Raw genomic sequence first — 19,486 nt, 5'->3', positions numbered from 1 at the left:
GATTTGATATAATTGAAATCTTATTTTTTTAAACATCTTTGGGATTTGATCTATTTTGAGTTTTGGGGAGTTAGTGGAGAGGCCTTAATACTGTCCAGTTTACCGTATCATATAATTTGATAAAGGAAGGTCAGGTTGCATCTTGTCCATTTTAGTAGAAGAAGTGCTTTATAATACTTGATATTATCCTGTGCCTGGATTTGGGTAATTGCTGTTTTTCTTTTTAAGAAGAAAAGATACAGAACAAAAACACTGGGTCGGCCAAAAATTTCTTTCAGTATTTAAGTAAAAATAAAATACCTATTTTTCATTTTCGCCCAGAACTTTATTGAACAATGTATTCACCATTTTGTTCCACTACCTTCTGCCATTTTTCAGGCAATGTCATAATTCTATCTTCCCAAAACTTTTTATCTTTTTGAGCAAAGAACTGTTCCAGGTGCCTTTTACAGTCTTCCAAGGAATTGACATTTTTTCCATTAAGAGAATTTTGTAAAGATCGAAATAAATGGAAATCCAAAGGTGCAGTGTCTGGTGAACACGGTGGATGAATCAGAACTTCCCAGCCAAGCTGTAGCGGTTTTTGCCTGGTCATCAAAGAAACATGTAGTCTTGCGTTACACTTATGGAAGATTATGCATTTTCTGTTGACTAATTCCGGACGCTTTTCATCGAGTGCTGCTTTCAGTTGGTCTAACTGGGAGCAGTACTTGTTGGAATTAATTGTTTGGTTTTCTGGAAGGAGCTCATCATAGAGAACTCCCTTCCAATCCCACCATATACACAACATCACCCTCTTTGGATGAAGACTGGCCTGTGGTGTGGTCGGTGGTGGTTCATTTCACTTGCCCCATGATCTCTTCCCTTCCACATTATTGAACAGTATCCACTTTTAATTGCCTGTCACAATTTCTTTTAAAAACGAAGCACTATCATTATGTTTCAGTAGATAATCGCACGCAGAAATATGGTCAAGAAGGTTTTTTTCACTTATGTGGAACCCAAACATCAAAGCGATTAACGTAACTGAGCTCATGCAAATGATTTTCAGTGCTTGATTTGGATATTTTGAGTAGGTCGGCTATCTCCCATGTCGTTGATTGTTCTCAATTAATGATTTGATTGCTATCAACTTCAACTGGCCTACCCAACCGTGGCATGTTATCCAGTGAGAAATCTCTAGCACGAAACTTTGCAAACGACTTTTGACATGTTTGATCAGTCACAGCACCTTCTCCATACACTGCACAAATCTTTTTTTGCATTTCAGTTGTGTTTCTATCTTTCTTGAAATAATAAGGCATAATATGCTGAAAATGTTGCTCTTTTTCTTCCATCTTCAGTATTAAAATGGCTACACAAAAATTCACCGATTTTGATTTTTTTTTTAAATGCACACTGATATGATAGCTGTCACAATATAGTCTAACAAAACTGTTTCGAATGAAGTTAAAGACAACTAAGCGCTAGTAGAGCCATCTTACGGAAAAAAGCTGCACGAACCTTTTGGCCAACCCAATACCTACTGCTTATAAAAAAGGTTATTTAGTTTTGATTCTCATAAGTCTTAAAAAGAAAAATAGCAATTACCCAAATCCATGCACAGGATAATAACAAGTATTATAAAGCATTTCTCCTACCAAAATAAGTCTTGCTTTTCATCTAAATTTAACTGCAAGAAATGTAAGCTATAATCCATTATCTTTCTTGAGTTCTTTTTTTTTTCCCTTGAGTTCTTTTTTTCCCTTTTTGTATTGTCTCATATTTCAACTGGATGTTCTTTGTACAAGCCTTGCTCGGTCTGCATGGTATTAGTGTTTTTAGCATGCTTTATGTTGATGACTTCTTACATTTAAGTGTTATACTTGACAAATCTGTTTAATAATAAATAATTCAAATAAAATTAAATGTTGCTATTTGTGCAGCGTGATTAGAAATCTTTAGAAAGATTCATTTCTTGATTTGTAATTTTAGTTTGTGAAACATGTGCAACATAGAATATTTGTTTTTCTTTTTGTTCCTGTTTATCTAGAAGTGGTACACCATCCCCTAAACGGACATCCATAGGCTCCAGGCCACCAGCAGTAAGAGGCAGCAGAGATCGTTTTACTGGGGAATCATATACAGTGCTGGGTAGGATAAACATAATAGTTCTTCGTTATCTCAGATTAAAGGCATCATAGTCACATTGGTGGACTTTACACTCAGTGGTGGAGTGGCTGCCTGTGTATTGAATGAATTGTTGCCAAAGTTTCTCCCTCTTGAAGCTTAATTACTTTGGTGGGTTTTCAAATTGTCTTTTTATTGATATGTTTTAAATTCTGCTTCAGTTTACATAGTGCTCCACATTTATAACTCTTGAGGGGATAGTAAGGAAGAAAAGTTCTGAAGCCTTTTATATTCAGAAAAGTTAGCAGTAAATGTACAAGTCATTATAGCAGATACTCTGCATTTAGTGTCTGTGTGTTAGCATGATTTTTCTCCTGAATCAGATTTTTTGTGCCATTTTGTGGGACAAGATATAGGTAAAACTCTGTGACTCATAAGGAAGAGGTAAGAGTCAAATTTACCTTCTGATCTTTCGTAGGAGACACTGCTATTGAAAGTGGACAACATTACTGGGAGGTCAAGGCCCAGAAGGATTGTAAATCTTACAGCGTGGGAGTAGCATACAAGACTTTGGGGAAATTTGACCAATTAGGAAAGACAAACACTAGTTGGTGTATCCATGTCAACAACTGGCTACAAAACACATTTGCAGCAAAGCATAATAATAAAGTCAAAGCCTTGGATGTTACAGTTCCTGAAAGAATAGGTGTATTTTGTGATTTTGATGGGGGTAAGTTTACTGATTTTCTCCTAAGTTATTTCGTCATCGTTGCTTGTATTTCAGTACTTTTCGTTAGTAATCATCTCTACAGAATTTCCATTAGTATTGTGGTAAGGGTATTTTGACCTTCTGGGATTTGATCACAAACATAATTTCAGCTCTGTAATTGACTGAAAGGGCACGCGATGTCTGCTTGCAGGCCTGCAAAAGCACTCATCTATAATATACTAAGTAAGTTTGAAAAAGAGATTTTTGCTAATTTTAGTCTTGAGCCTTCAAATTTCTCATGCCCGTTTTAATTCCTCCTTTACCTTGTTTTATTACTTGTTAAGAGTGGTAGAGTCAGATTTTTTGAGTTGGAATAGACCTTAGAAATTACCCAATCCATTTGCCACATAGTATAAAATCCTTATTACATTATATCTGCAAGTAGTTGCCAACTCCTATGCTGGAACTTTTCTGTGTGAAGCTAATTGTCTTAGAAGGCAGCCTGTTTCGCTGTAGGATAACACTTGGTTAGAAGGTTTTTCTTAAATCAACTCACTTTGTCTTCTCAGTAACTTCTGAGACTGTTGCTCTTAAATTTTGACATCTGAAGAAACACAGAATTATGTTCCCTAATTCATACTTACATTGCAGTAAGTCTCCTACATATGAATCTTCAAGTTGTGAACTCTCAAAGATGTGAATGTGCGTTCGCATGTCCAATCATGTAAGTTAGTTCAAGTGTCTAGTGTACATTGTCACGTGTATACGTCCTCTACAAGTGGTTGTGCTTTTGTGTACTCTACTGTACAGTACTATATAGGGTACAGTAGTACGGTATCTTTATTTCAAGCCCAGAATGTCAGGAGGCAAGCCTAAAAGCAGCGGTGATATAGCTGGTACTACTAAGAAGAGCCAAGCGATAAGGTTGGAAACAAAAGTGAAAATAATTGAGAGAGTGGAGCAAGGTGAAAAGATGGTAGACATCGCTCATTCTTATAACACGAATCGTTCAACCATCAGCACAATTCTAAAGAACAAGGACAAGATCGGACATATGAAGTCTGCTGTGCCGAAGATGTCAACAATAATATTGAAGAAGCGTGGAAAAGTGATGGAGGAGATGGAGAAATCTCTCAGTGTGTGGATGCAGGATCAACATCAGCGCTGAGTTCTGCTCAGCTTAATGCTGACTCAAGAGAAAGCTAAAAGCCTTTATGAAGACTTGAAGAAGAAACGTGGCGAAGAACCAGAGGGCACACCTTTTAATGCCAGCCATGGCTGGTTTCATCGGTTCAAGGCTAGAGCCAACCTTCACAACGTAAAACTAAGTGGCGAGGCAGCAAGTGCAGATGTCATAGCTGCTCGGGAATTTCCTGAAACACTTCGAGAAATTATTGATGAAGATGCATATTTACCCAAGCAGGTTTTTAATGTGGATGAGACAGAACTGTACTGGAAGAGGATGCCAGACTGAAGTTACACCAGTAAGGAGGAAAAGGTGATGTCAGGCTATAAAGCAGCAAAGTATAGGCTAACTCTGTTGTTTGGTGGCAATGCTTCCGGCAATATGAAGCTGAAGCCTCTCTTAGTTTTATCACTGAGAGAACCCAAGAACCCTTAAACACACAGCCAAGGGCTCTCTATTCCTGTTGTGTGGAAGAGTAACCCCAAAGCCTGAGTTACACAGACCATTTTCCAGGACTGGTTTTCCCACCACTTTATCCCGGAGGTAGAGAAATATTGCTTGGCAGAGGACATCCCATTCAACATTCTTTTGCTGCTTGAGAGTGCTCTGGGCCGCTCCCTATTCATGGACAACTTTCATCCCAACCTCAAAGTAGTGCATCTGCCACCAAATACTATGTTGTTCATCCAACCTATGGACCAGGGAGTTATACCAACTTTTAAGAAATATTATTTACATCACACTTTTCATCAGGCAGTAAAGGCAAGTGACGGATCAGGAACAACCTTGCAGCAATTTTGGAAGGACTGTAACATCTACAAGGTCATAAAAAATACGGACTTTGCTTGGCGTGAGGTTATGGCTGTCACCATGAATGAGGTTTGGAAGAACCTTTGCCCACGGTTTGTTCATGATTTTCGTGGATTTGAGAAGGTGGATGAGGAGTCCAAAGAGGTCTTCAGCAACTTAGTGACCCTCAGCGAATAGCTGGCGCTAGATCTGCAAGAGGACGACTTCAATGAATTCCTTGCTGTGCAACACGAGGAGCTTACTAATGAAGACTTGATTGAACTGGAGGCCCAGAGAAAGGACGACGAGAAAAGAGGAGGAAGAAGTAACCGAAAAACTGAAGAGATTCATGACGCAGGAAATGGCAAGGGGATTTTCTTTATTTGAGGAGGCACTGTTAGTTTTGGAGGCACAGGACCGGAACGTAGAACGGTATACAAAGGTTGCAGCAGAATTCAGAATGCAATCCAATGCTACCGTGTCATCTATAATGAGAAAAAAAGAGCTACTACCCAGACATCACTGGATCGTTTTTGCAAGAGGGTAGATAGAATTAAATCAAGCAAGGAACCAGAACCTCTGCCATCAACGTCAGGCCTGAGTGGAATTGCGGCTTGCCCTCCGTATCCTGTTGCTGACAATCCTTCAGCTCTGTCATCTCCCACCTCCTCTCCCTCTTCCAGTCAGTAACACTTCTTGCCTGTTCACTTGATGCCAGCCCTTGTATTCCAGCTGTTGTATTGTACAACTGTACTTTTCAAGGTACTGTACTGTAAGATTTTAAATGTTTTCTTTACTTTTGTGTTTGTTTTTTATGTATTATTTGTGTGAAAAGTATTATAAACCTGTTACAGTACAGTATTATATAGCCAATTGTGTTAGTTTGGTACCTAGGCTAATTTTGTTGGACTTAGGAACAAATTGGACTTACGAACACGCTCTCAGGATGGAACTCATTCGTATGTAAGGGACTTACTGTATAATCCTTATTTGTTTAAAAACTACTAACATTACTTCTCTTGCCCTGTTTTTCCAGACTGTACATTCCCTATACCATTAACTGTTCCTTTTATAATTTAATTTTTCCAAACCCTTATTATCTCCTGTGGTTGTATGCTATGTCTATATATTTTAAAGATTGGTTCTCAATGTAGAACACACAACTTCTGACCTTCATAGGTTAGTGATTTGGCCGCATAATTTCTAGTAATATGACTTACCAGCACTGTAGATCAATATTGAGCTTGTAGACAGCTAATCCACTAGATCTTTTTCCATGCAGTTCTGTCAGATTATCTTTTTTTCTCTAATATTGTCAGTGTTGGGGTGTTTTTTGTTGTTTATAACTCAAATGAAGAATATTATATTTGTCCTTAAGTTTCATCTTAATAGATTTGGCCAATCTTTCCTTCCTGTTAAGATCATCTAAAAATTAACTTGGTGGGGTTATTTTTTGCAAAATTTCTTTAAGTTTTTTGAGTTAGGTATTTGATAAGTATCTTCTCTACTGTCATCTAAATATTTATAAAACTTTTGAGGATGAGGTACTGTTGAACTAGGGAACAAAAGTAATTCCCTAAATACTTCTCTCCAAGTTGACACTTAGAGCTAATAAAACCAAATTTTACCATTTTAGTTAACATTGTGTCCAGATGATTCCATGAGGCATCGACCTGGTTACTCAAACAAAAAAGTAAACAAATTGATTTTGGTTTGATTTATTTTTAGTGATAGTGATGACATGTCAGTTTTGCTGCATCTTTTTTATTTACTCCTTTTGAATCAGATAAATATTTTCCTCAGGATAACTAGTAAATTTATTGGCGTACATTTTTTTTTTCTTTTTCAACTACCAAGATAGCATTTCCTTATCTTCTCTTTTCCCATACTTGGTGGTTCCTTAAAGATAGTAGTAAGAAGTATAATTTTAACCTAGAGCATAGGGTATAGGAAGAAATTGTAATGTAGGATGGGATCAGATTCTGAGGGCCTTGAAAAATAATAATAAGCTAGTCTTTTTTTTAGTAGTTGGTGGGGGGGCTTCTGTTCATTTTAGAAAACTGTAGTCGTATGACTGTAATATAGTTTTAGAAATATTAGAGAGTAAATGGTTGAATGTAGAAGAGACTGCAAACATTGATAGGGGAAGACTTTTCAAGGAGGTGGTCTTTATATATACAGGACCATGTCTGTTTTGTTAAGTATTATGTCCTTATTGCCTGACAAGTGCTTCACATAGTGAGCCCTTAATAAGTATTTGTTGAGTGATTCGTGGTAAGAGGGATCTGAGCAGTGAGGAATCAAGAAGAATGAATTTGATGGTGTGAAAGTAGAATTCATAGGACTTGATAACTAAATATGGATTGGAGGGAGAGACAAAGAAGAACTGAAGATGACTGAGGTTCCATCCAGTGTGATCAACAGGGTGATAGTATCATCAACAGGATAGGGAGCATAGAGTCCTGGGGAAAGATGAGATGCCAGCAGGAGAGCCATGTGGCATTATTTAGCTGAAGCTAAATATTAGAAATGGCATCACGAATGGCCAGTGAATATTGCACAGAACAGTTAAGCATTATTGCTCTGCTGTGTACTAACTTTGTGACCATATATAGGTTGCTTGATATTTTGAGGTAATGTGTATAAATTACCCAGTTCTTTAATAGTAGGCATAAATGTTAGTTTCTTTTCTCTTCTTCTCTGTTTAATGGCAGCAGTGGGAGCATTGTAGAGAGAAAGAGCCTGGACAAGCATCTACACTTATTTTTTTTTAATTAACATATGACTATTTTGATAGCATCACTAAGAGTTCCCACTAATAGAAATAGTTTCCATATTACATGTTGGGTATGGATTTAAGCCCCTTTTGCATATTGTTCTCACTTAATCCTTACAACTATCCTAAAAGGTTAGAATTATTAATCTCATGTAACAGATGAGGAAACTGAGGCTCAGAGAGGTTAAGTGAGAAGCATCTAGAAAGATGGGTTTGAAAGAGCAATGAGGTGATCTGTTTCCTCCCTGGGAGTCTAACCACTGTTGATACCCCTGTTTCTGGCTTTAAGCATCTACATTTAGAATAGGAGAAAAAGAGACAGAAGATATCCTCAGGATTAGGAAACAAACCAAGAGAATAGTCATGAGAGAAGAGTTTGAAGAAGTGATAACAGTTGTGAGGATGCCATCAGGTTGGACAGTTAGGTGGTCAGAAAGAGTGATTTAGTTGCATGATCATTGTTGAAAGATGGACTGTGAGGAGATTTTAAGAATTAACAAAGTTGAAGCGGTGATAACTATACCATGATTTCAGAAACTCAGGTATAAGCATGGCTTCAAGTAGTTAGTAGACAAAGTTTCATAGAGTAAACCTTAAATGGTGATAGGATTTGGGTGGAAAGGCTGATTATATAATAAAAATGAAGAAGAAATAACCATGGCTTTTACTGGGCTAAGGAAGCCATTTGTTAAATAATGATAAAATAAATAGTCTATAGTTGAGTAAGTAGAATAGTGCCAGATTATGCAAGCACTATGGAGATCTTGAAAACCAGGGAAAGAAAACTGGATTTGGGCTTTTTCTTAAGCATGTTTACTACTGATTTGCAAGTGAGAATTACTAAGTCCAGTCCTCATAGTGACAAAAAAATTAATGCCAACCATGTGCATTTGGTTATTACTTTTTATGCATGATTTTATGTTAGACTTAATTAGATATTATTATTTTTTTCAATAATAAATCAGACTTTTTTTTCTCCTTCCTTTTAGGTCAACTTTCTTTCTATGATGCAAACTCAAAACAGTTGTTGTATTCCTTTAAGACAAAATTTACTCAGCCAGTACTACCTGGTTTCATGGTTAGTACGTAATTTATATTTTATTTGGTTTGGCAACTTTAAGGAGAACAATCTATGCTGTATATTTGGGGAAGCACAATACCTTATTTTTTCTTTATATTCCTCTCCCTTTCCCCAGTCCACCTCTCCCAAATCTGTGTTTGTCTGTATATTTTTGGTATATTTTATTGAAATAAGTGTTAAGACACAAAAGTCTGCAAACCATAAGCGTGTAGTTTGATCAATATTCATAGGACCGCACTCATTTTTGTAACCAGCATCTAGGTCAAAAAATGCAGCATTGTGCCCATTTCCAGCCCCTAATGGCCCTCCTCCAAAGTGGTTACTGTCTTGAGTTTTAGTACCATAAATTCATTTGCCTTCTTTTCAAATTTGTATAAATGGAATCATACAGTATCTTTTTGGCTCAATATTATGTTTCTGAGATTTATCCATGTTTTTCTATGTGGTGGTAGTTCACATAGTTTTCTATTGTATGTATATGTATAGTTTTCCATTATATGACTATATCATAATTTATTTACCCATTCTAATTTAGTTGGATACTTGGGTGGTTTCCCATTGGAGACATTTACAAATAGAACTTCTATAAATATTCTTGTTAATGTTTTTTGGTAGATATGTATATGTATTTCCAATGGGTATATAATTAGGATTGAGGTTACTAGATCATATGGTATGTGTGTAACCAACTGTAGTAGAGTTTTCCAAAGACGTTGGTTATACTAATTTACCAGCAGCAGTATATGAGAGTTTGAATTCCTCCACATCTTTATCAACACTTGATACTGTTTTTTTAAAAATTTTTATCCTTCTAATGGGTATGATATATTACAGTGTGGTTTTCATGTGCATTTCCTTGGTGATTAGTGCTGTTGAACACCTTTTAATATGTTTATTGACTGTTTGGATATATTCTTTTGTGAAATGCTTGCTCAAGTCTTTTGCCTGTATTTCTGTTGGATTTTCTTCCTCTTTCTTATTGATTGTTTTGGAGTTATTTCTATAGTCTGGGTCTTTTGCCGGATATATGTATTGCAGTTATCTTTTCCACTCTGGCTTTCCTTTCCCCTCTCTTATTGGTGTCTTTTGGTGAACAAAAGTTGTTAATTTTAATGTTGCTCAGTTTATCAGTTTTTTCATTTATGGTTAGCACTTTTTGTGTTCAGTCTAAAAAATTTTTATTCACTCCCAACGTCATGAAAATACTGTGTTTTCTTCTAAAAGCAAAATTTTCCTTATACATTTAGACATAGACTGCATTTACAATACAAGTACAATATAGAAATGATATGTTTGGTATGATGTTAAGGTTGAAATATGTTCTTTAATTCCATATGGATAGCTGCTTATTCCAGGACCATTTACTGAGATCATCCTTTTTCCACTGCAGTACAATCTTTGTAAAATATTAGATGACTATCTATGTGTGGTAGACTGAATATATGTATGTCTATATACACGTGTATAATTTCAGGACTACTCAATTTGAGAAAAAGTCGTGATTCTCCACACAAAATGAAACTTGGTTTTGAATTTATATTTTTATTAAGGAAATATTACTGCTTCTCCTAATTCCTTTATCTGTTGCATTTCCCTATAAGATTAGGCCACTGTGGGGAGTTCTGCAATCCAGTTAAGATCATCATTATTCTGGCTAGAACTTTCCTTAATTTGGGGGCTGCTTCTACAGATCAGGATGGTGTATTTCCATTGCAGACTTGGTGGAATGTTTATATGTGTGTTCTTCGACAACCACCCCCAACTGTAACTCCTAAACTGTAAGGATAAAAGTATTCAGGTTATATGTGGGTTTAAAATACAGTACTTTTAAATCTCACAATTGATAATGATTATTTACCCTAGATGCCATAAATTCATAAAATAAGTTTAAAAGAATGCTAATAACGAAGACTCCTAGATTTCCCTTAAAAAGTAAAAATGATTAGTGAATAAAGTTATTGTTTGTAGTACCATACTTAGGAATATTGGAAAGGTTATTTTCTTTTTAACCTCTGCATATGATTTGTTTTTGGCTGTTTTTCCAAATTGGTCACTCAAGGACAGTATTTTTACCATGTAGAATTCAAAGTTATTTTTCCCCTAAGTCTCAGATATGCTTTTTTTTTTTTTTTTTTTTGCGGTATGTGGGCCTCTCACTGTTGTGGCCTCTCCCGTTGCGGAGCACAGGTTCCGGATGTGCAGGCTTAGCGGCCATGGCTCACGGGCCCAGCCACTCCGCGGCATGTGGGATCTTCCCGGACCGGGGCACGAACCCGTGTCCCCTGCATCAGCAGGCGGACTCTCAACCACTGCGCCACCAGGGAAGCCCTCAGATATGCTTTTTAAAAGGGTAGATTTCATGTTTAATTTGAGTCTATCTCAGGAAAGTAGGTAGTGAGTTTATTCATTGTTTTTTCATTCCAAATGATGAAACTATAATTACATTAGTGAATGTCATGCTTTTTTCATGTGCTTATTTGCCATTTGTATAATTTCTTTGGTGAAGTATCTTAAAATATTTTACTCATTTTTTACAATTGGGTTACTTGTTTTCTTATTATTGAGTTTTAAGATATCTATGTATTCTGGATAAATCCTTTATCAGATAAATGTTTTGCAAATAGTTTCTCCCAGTCTCTGATTTTTTTCCATTTTCTTGACATTTCAAAGAGAAGTTTTTCATTTTGATTAAGTCTAGTTTATCGATTTTTTTTCTTTTATGGCTCATGCTTTGCCCAACTCAAGGCCACAAAGATATTTTCTTTTGTTTTCTCCTTGTAGTTTTATAATTTTAGGTTTTACATTTAGGTCTGGGATCCATTTTGAGTTAACTTTTATATATGGTATAGAGCATGGTTTGAGATCTATTTTTTTTTAACATCTTTATTGGAGTATAATTGCTTTACGATGGTGTGTTAGTTTCTGCTTTATAACAAAGTGAATCAGCTATACATACACATATATCCCCATATCTCCTCCCTCTTGTGTCTCCCTCCCACCCTCCCTATCCCTTTTTGCATATGAATGTCCACATGTTCCAGTGCCACTTACTGAAAAAGACTAACCTTTCTCCATTGATTTTCCCTTCCACCTTTGTGATAGATATTTTGAGTAAATATTTTTTAAAATCAAATAATTTTCAATAAAATAGTAGTTTTATAATCAGTTGCTTTTATATTTTTTAATTTATTTTTTATTGAAGTATAGTTGATTTACAATGTTGTATTAATTTCTGCTGTACAGCAAAATGAGTCAGGTATACACATATATACATTCCTTTTTGTTTTGGCCACACAGCTTGCGGGATCTTAGTTCACCAACCAGGAATTGAACCCAGGCCTCGGCAGTGAAAGTGCCGAATCCTAACCATTGGACTGTCAGGGAACTCCCCTATACATTCGTTTTTATATTATTTTCCATTATGGCTTATCCCAGGATACTGAATATAGTTCCCTGTGCTATACAGTAGGATCTTGTTGTTTATCCATTCTATATATAATAGTTTGCATCTACTAACCCAAAACTCCCAGTCCATCCCTCCCCTACCCCCCCATCCCTCAGACATAAAGAACAGCAACCACAAGTCTGTTCTTTATGTCTGTGAGTCTGTTCCTGTTTCGTAGATAGGTTCATTTGTGCCATATTTTTTTTTTGTTTTTTGGCTATGCCACGTGGCATGCGGGATCTTAGTTCCCCAACCAGGGATCGAAACCGTGCCCCCTGCATTGGAAGCACAGAGTCCTAACCACTGGACCGCCAGGGAAGTCCCATGTTTTTGTATTGTTTTTGTATTTTAAGAGTTATCATTACCTTCTGTCATTAATATTTTAGAATGTTAATTATATACTTATACATTTCACAGGTCAGGAAATTCTTTGTAACTATGCTGTAGTTACTTAGTAAATATTTAATACTTTAGGATATAGTTGAAGTTGGGAATACTTAAAAAATTTCTAGACTCTCCCTCGATTTATGCTTATGTCTGCTACATAAATGGCAGTTGATGATAGCTTAACTGATTCATATTTTCACATTTTAATTCTCTTGACTGTATTCCAAATAAGTTATAGTTTACTGAATGACAGCTGCTCTGTTCACAAGTGAAGCAGTTTTATGTTTCATAAACTCATTCACATTTATAATAGAATATAGCAAGTGTATCTGGATATTGTCATTTGCATTTTCCTCTGACAACCTTAAAGAATTATAAAAGAGTTCTTATTGTTAACAAGCTAGGGAAGAAACTCATGGAATTACTCTGTTAACAGAGGGGTGTTAAATTCCTATAGTGTCAGGCCACACCTCGTTATCAAAATCTAAAGCAGTAATTGGGGTAAAGAAGTTGACTCTTTGTGCACTTCTCTTGGTTGTGAACATTAGCATCAATAATGATAATGTCTTTTGCCTAGATTAATCCAATTTAGTCTCTAAATTTCTACAGCCCTTACTTCCCTTTCTTGTGTGCAGCTCCAGTGGGTTCTGCTATCATAAAGACTTCCTTTGGTCTCTTGGAAAGTCTAAAAGACTTCTTTGGTTCTAGAAGACTCTTGAGTTAGCCTTTCCACTTCCCCTCAGTTCACATACAAAGGTTATCAGTTTGGAATTTGATAATGTTCACTTATGTGGCATTTTGCCTTTCAAATAGAAATATAAGGATCATTTAAGTTTTCATTTGATTTGAAATCTGACTGAAGCTTTGTTTTTGTCCTTTCTTAGGTTTGGTGCGGTGGACTTTCTTTGAATACTGGGATGCAGGTTCCAAGTGCTGTGAGAACACTTCAGAAAAGTGAAAATGGAATGACTGGTTCGGCTAGCAGCCTAAACAATATTACTCAGTAATGCCTATTCAGAATATGTTTACCTTCCCTCACCCCTTCTTGAATGGGTGGCCTTTTCTGTGCAGTTACTAATCACAGAAATTTTTGAGTGGTGGAAATCAGGTTTGCTACATTCTGCTTTAAGGTGTGGAATCTGTTAGCATCAAGCATCTAGTACGAAGCATTCACAGGAACCTGCTGAGCAATATCAGAGAAGCAAGCAGACATCGAGCAAGAAACTGGTGTTTTGAAGAGTAAATGGGAGAAAAAGGCAGTGTTTAAGTAGTTACATAGAAACTCATTTTTGTGTTTCTTGGATTACTTTGGTTCTTCTAATACGTTTAGTTACATATGGTAGCCCTAGGACCTGAGGGAAAAGCATTTAAATCTTGTCTTCTTTCCTCTGTACTTTCTCTTTTTTAATGTCATCACTACCTGTTATTTAGTTCTCACACTGAAGCTTGAAAACTATACAGTCCTCTGTGGTTTTCTAAAAATGGAAATAATTGGGGGTGCTAGAAAGGTTTTCTTACAATAGTTTATTTTTCCCCTTTTATAAACAAGCTGAGGTTTGCTAAATTATCCTCTTTTGTTTATTGACTGGATTGAATATCATTTTCTCTTTTCCAAATATTGTGATATTTCTCTTATGGTTATAACTCAAAAAAGAAAGTGGATAGGAAGTTTCTAGACAAAATAGCTTAAAATCACCCAAATTTCAGTTTTTTACCTGCTGCAAAGGGATATTCTTTATATGTTACCCTGTTTAATCAGACTTTTCTTTCCATCGTTTTGGATGATGGGTAAGATTTTTTAATGCTTTATATTTTCTGATTTTTTGTCTAGTTTAATATTACCTTCAGTAGTTACCTTTGGTAAATTCCCACTTGAATTTGGTAATAACTGATTTTTAACATTTCTAGGAAGATGAAAGTTTATTAAAGCTGTATAGTAAGTGGAGAAAGCTACCTATTCAAGCTTTATCTACGAGGAATAGGTTATAAAGGGAGGTGCCTAAAACTATTCTTTACTGAAGTCATTTAAATCTGCTTTTTAATAAGATGGAATGGTTTAAACAACTGTTTTGAAAAACTACAAATCTCTGACATATTTGGCACATGAGTTTTTCAGATATAACTATTCAGAGGTGGTTTTTCTCTCAATCTTTTTGCTACATGCATTTGCTTTCTAAAGGGTTGTAATTCTTCCAAAAATCAACATAGAGTAATCTTTACCAAACTTAGGGAAAATGTGTTAAACAATGTGTTAAACATGGTTATTGAGAAGAGTATTTATATTTTTAAAGTTGATTAAAATTTGTAACAAGTCCTTTGAGCCAAACTGAAAGTTGTAATTACAGTATTTAAGAATCCATTGAGCATTTTAAAGAGGTCTGGATTTGTATATTCCTTAATTTTTGAAACTTTTACTTTCTCATGTTGACTTTCTTTTGTTCACATTTTAAGTATATTGTGTTGTGACAACCTCCCTAGAAGTGACCATTGCTGCTTATTACATTTGAATTGCTTTCTACAGAAAGCCCTGTGGAATAGGAACAGCTCATTCTCTCTCATAGTTTACTGATAGGGTGTTTTGTTCATTGTAAAACAAATCTAAATAAGGAATTTCATTTGAACTGGGTATTATTTTTTCAGAGGACATTCATATCTATACCATTGTCTCATGACATATTTTAAAGACTATAATGAAGTTTAGAGAATGACATTGTCAGTAGATACCCTTTTGATTCTCCAAATAAATATAATTTTGGTCTTTGTTTCTCCTAGAGATTTTGAAAGAAATTTTTGGATGTCCCTACAGCAGGGTCGTTCTAGGACCTAAGGAAACAGGAAGTTATAATTCTTTTTCGTAGAGTTAAACCTGAAAACAGTAAGTTAGTGGTGGAGCTTTATGTGAACTGCTTTCTGTGAACAGTTACGTATATTTTAACAAAATGACACAGAAAAAGCCAGAAGTTCTTGTATTAAAAACTTTCACTGTTACGTCTATATAATTGTATCCTCTCTTTAATTTTAAGTGCCTTCTTCCTCTAAGCATGCTCTTGCTCCATTCCCCATGCAGTGTCAACTGATATTTAAACCAGAGACCATTATGTTATACTGGTAAGGGGCTTCTACTGCAGGGGCATGAGGAAAAGGAAATATTAATCAGGGGCCTGGAGGAATGCATATTATTCTTCCTGTGCGCGTGTCATCATTTGAAACCCTTCATATAAAGTTTTCTAATATTCATTTGGAAAATTCATTTGAAGTAATACTGTTATACCTCAGAATAAGAATCTGAGGTTTTCCTTTTACTGTGCTTCTTCTTAAAAGTCTCTAAAAAAAAAGAACAAAATGTGTGGGGTTTTAGCTTAGTTGATTTACGTTTATTTGTGTTAAGTTAAACTGGAGGAAGTTTGCCACCCTTATTTTCAAACTAGAAAATAGTCTAACTGTAGTGCCTATTTACATAGTCTGAAATTAAGGTAACTATTAACTTGACACACAGTATATAACATTCTCTTTGACATTTGAATTAAAAAATATTGAGATTTTTTTGCGCTCAATTGAAGACATTATGGAAAGTTGGTATACCTTTTCAAATATTCTTTTTTTTTTTTTTTTACTCTTCGTTTTGACAGGTCAAACATGATTGATTTCTGTAAAAGAAATGCATGAGAGGTTGACGGTAATGTATGTTATCACAGGTGTAAAAAAAATTATGTTTTATAAAAAACATACATTTAGTATTGCCTTTCTCTTTTAGCAGTTGAATCCCAAAGCAGTCTTAGTAAACTGGATAAAGAAATGAAGGAATTGCCTTAAGCACTTTAGAAAAAGAATTCTTTTACAATTCATTTTGACTCTTCGGACTGACTGTCACATACATCTTTAACTTTTCTTAAATATGTATATACCAAGCATTTACTAACTGAATATACATACACATTTAATATACAGTAATTCTTTGAATGTTCCAGGTGTAGGTAAACAAATTGAAAGTATTAAAGGCATGCCTGTCTGTACATGGCTTTAACTGATGGCACCTGTACCATTTTGACAAACCATGAACTGCTGCTGTACAGCTAGACTTGACCGAATTTGTTCTGCAATCATTTTTTCCCCATGTTTTCATCTAAAGAGACATACTGGCTTGGCTTTATTTGCTCATTTATGAAATTAAGGTGTGTACAGTATCGTGTATAATTTAAATTTTTGAGACTGATCCTTGGTGGTATAAAGAATAAATAATTTGTAATGAAATCTTTTAATTAGGCTAAGATACTCTATTCCATGACTTACCTAGAATGATTAGTTTTTTTATATATACTTTTCCCATAAAATTATTAAGTTACTTAGATAGTGTCTTTTGGAAACATGGGAAAAAATTGGAAAAGGATATATATGGAAAATGATTGTTTCAGAGTATTAATTTTAAAGAGACAGTGTAGACTTCTATAAAATATGTGAATCTAGGCTAAATAAACTACAGACTATATGTAAAAATCATCATGATAATTCTTTTTAAAAAACCCCATATTTGTAAGGTCAGTGTTCATTCATTGGCTAATTCATACAACAAATATTTAAGTGTCTGGGATATGACAGTCATACTTTGTATTTGGATTTCCCAAATTAGTGAAGTGTGATTTTCTGTGCGTATAGTAGTTTTGCTGCTTTTGCGTGGTAAGACATAGTTTGCATCTTAAAAACAATGTTTTTGCTAATAAGTCAGAAATTTTAAAAAGTAAATGTTAGAGTTTGTAAAAAAAATTCTAATTAACTGCATATAAAATGGTTCACTTATATGTAGTCACATAAAATGTGTCTGGAGAATTTTCTTCCTTGATTTTATTTTTACACCGGATATATTCTCTTAGGGAAGTGTATGGTCAGCATAAATTTACTCAACATCCAAATAACCATAAAGTTATTTGTTATTTTTAATTTACATTTCATAATGCCAGTACTAGAGCACTTATAAGAGATCATGAATGTTTCCTTAATCATTGCAGAAAGATTATCTCATATTCAGCATAGTTTTAGTTTTGTGTATATCTTACAGTATTCATATTATGCAAATATTTGTGATCTTGATATGTCACATATGATAGCTTTGTTACCTGGAATATTTGATTAATGTAAATACTTTAAGTTTTTTGAGTAATTTGGAGGTTAAGTGGATTATATTTGGTATATGTTTTTGTTGAAAAGATATTGTTGGGTATGCCATATAAAGGTTAGTATTGGCTTATAAATATTCAATAGATATCAGAGATTGTCATAGTACTTTTCTCCCCAGACTACTCACTTATTAAATTAAAACAGTATTTGTTAGTTCTGGGTCAGTATAAGGTCCTGACTTTTGATTTGTAATCATTTGAGCTATGTTAAATTGATATATTTTCTTTCTTTTTTTTTTTTTGATATATTTTCTTAATGTTCAATGTAAGTTGGTCCTTGGGAAGGGACATATAGAGGATTTCACAGTATGTAGGACAGCAGGTAGGTGAATGTGTTTGCTTTGGCTTGGAGCTTCTTAAGTTTGGGCCAGTTTTAAAATAAGTCAAATTGTAAGTGATTGGTAAAAGGCATTTTTATTAGTATTGGAACTTTTTGGAGAGTCTAAGGGTTATGAAAATGCTTTTTTTTTTAAACATTTCCAGTATCTCTAAGGTACCAAAGCATTGAGTCTAATTTACCTTTTAAGGAAGACTCTTTAAAATCAAATTTATAACTAATTCATACTGTAAGATAATAGTAGCTAAAGTTGGAGTAATTTATATTAAAAACCATTAGTCTGAATTTTCTGGATGTAACAAAAAATATTTTGGCTTAATTTCTTTTAAAGTATTTAAAATGAATCACCTTAGCTCTACCATATACTAGATCTGTTATCTCTACCTAAATCATTCATCATCTTTGGGCTTCCATTGCCTTACATAAAATATTGTAACTTGTTCAGCCTACCTCACAGGGCTGTTGTGAGGAATAAAATGAAATGGAGTGTGTGAAATTGCTTCAACAACAGTAAAATGCTATGTAAATGTAAGGTATTACTTTCAGTTAATAATGGACTTAAGTGTTTGGATACCTCTAGATGCCGTTTACTTTGACAAAGCATGTGTTTAAAGTGGTATCACCAGGACATGAAACATGATTTTTTTTAAAAAGAAGAAAGCCTAATTAAAATATCCTTTAGCATTTTTAGTTTATGCATGACTTGTGGCCTTTTTGTATTTTCTCATCAAGCCTGTTACTCTATTAAGACTTACAGAACTGTAAAAATGTTCCCACAGCATTAAAGTGTGTCAGAGTAGAATAGTAGCATAAATAAATGATTTAAGCTATGTTTCCATCCCGGCATTTGCACTTTCAATTTATGACTGCTCAGTGCCACATGAAAGACTGAATTTGGCCTAAATAATTCTTTCCAAAACAACAGTTTTGGAATGGTTCAGCAGTTTGCTGTCATCAGATAAATGATATAAGGTGAATATGCCCACTTAAAACATTTGACAACTTTTGTTGCATTGTCATTTTTTTAAAACATCATGAGGCATTTCAAAACTGTCAAACTGGATATCATTTAGTATCTCTCCTAACCTACTTGTTTTGCTTTGAATTGGATTAAATGGTTTAGAGGTTGTCTTGATCCACAGATTGTTTGGTGTTTCTATCATCTGGACATGGTTTTGCTATGCAGTTCTGATAATAAAAATTCTAATTCCTCAGGTTTAACCTTTAAGTTAAGGATGACGAACATTAATGGACTACTTATAATTAAGCAGTACGCAGTGCTGCAAACTAGTGTTTTATAATAAGCATTTTGCCTCATTTTCCTTGGAAACAAGACAAAGCTTTTAAAATGTTTTTTTAAACTTTAAAATAGAGTATTCAAAGTGGAGTAACTTGTATGTTGAAATGATTGTATGTTGTGTATAGAATGACCAAGTTAAGTTCTTTAAAAAGCACCTGGAATATCTCATCTAAAAATTAAACTTTTTTTCCTGCTA

The 19,486-nt window shown here is 34.7% G+C and overlaps 1 protein-coding gene across 3 annotated transcripts in view; it reads left to right on the top strand.

Moving 5' to 3' along the window:
- The window catches only part of FSD1L (fibronectin type III and SPRY domain containing 1 like), a 70,328-nt gene extending 50,842 nt beyond the window's left edge, over positions 1-19,486 (top strand). For 2 of the 3 annotated variants that reach the window (XM_030859127.2, XM_030859130.2), the window contains 4 exons: positions 2,033-2,133; positions 2,588-2,839; positions 8,559-8,647; positions 13,367-19,486. In XM_030859127.2, the coding sequence (XP_030714987.1) occupies positions 2,033-2,133; positions 2,588-2,839; positions 8,559-8,647; positions 13,367-13,489 (565 nt within the window). In that variant the 3' untranslated portion in view covers positions 13,490-19,486. The remainder of the gene's footprint in view (positions 1-2,032; positions 2,134-2,587; positions 2,840-8,558; positions 8,648-13,366) is intronic. The other variant, XM_060300676.1, reaches the window with a different exon arrangement.

This window comes from Globicephala melas, chromosome 6, assembly GCF_963455315.2.
Source record: "Globicephala melas chromosome 6, mGloMel1.2, whole genome shotgun sequence".
NCBI classification, from domain to species: Eukaryota; Metazoa; Chordata; class Mammalia; order Artiodactyla; family Delphinidae; genus Globicephala; species Globicephala melas.
The sequence above is the reverse complement of the archived record's forward strand: the minus strand, read 5'-3'. Positions and strand labels throughout refer to the sequence as shown.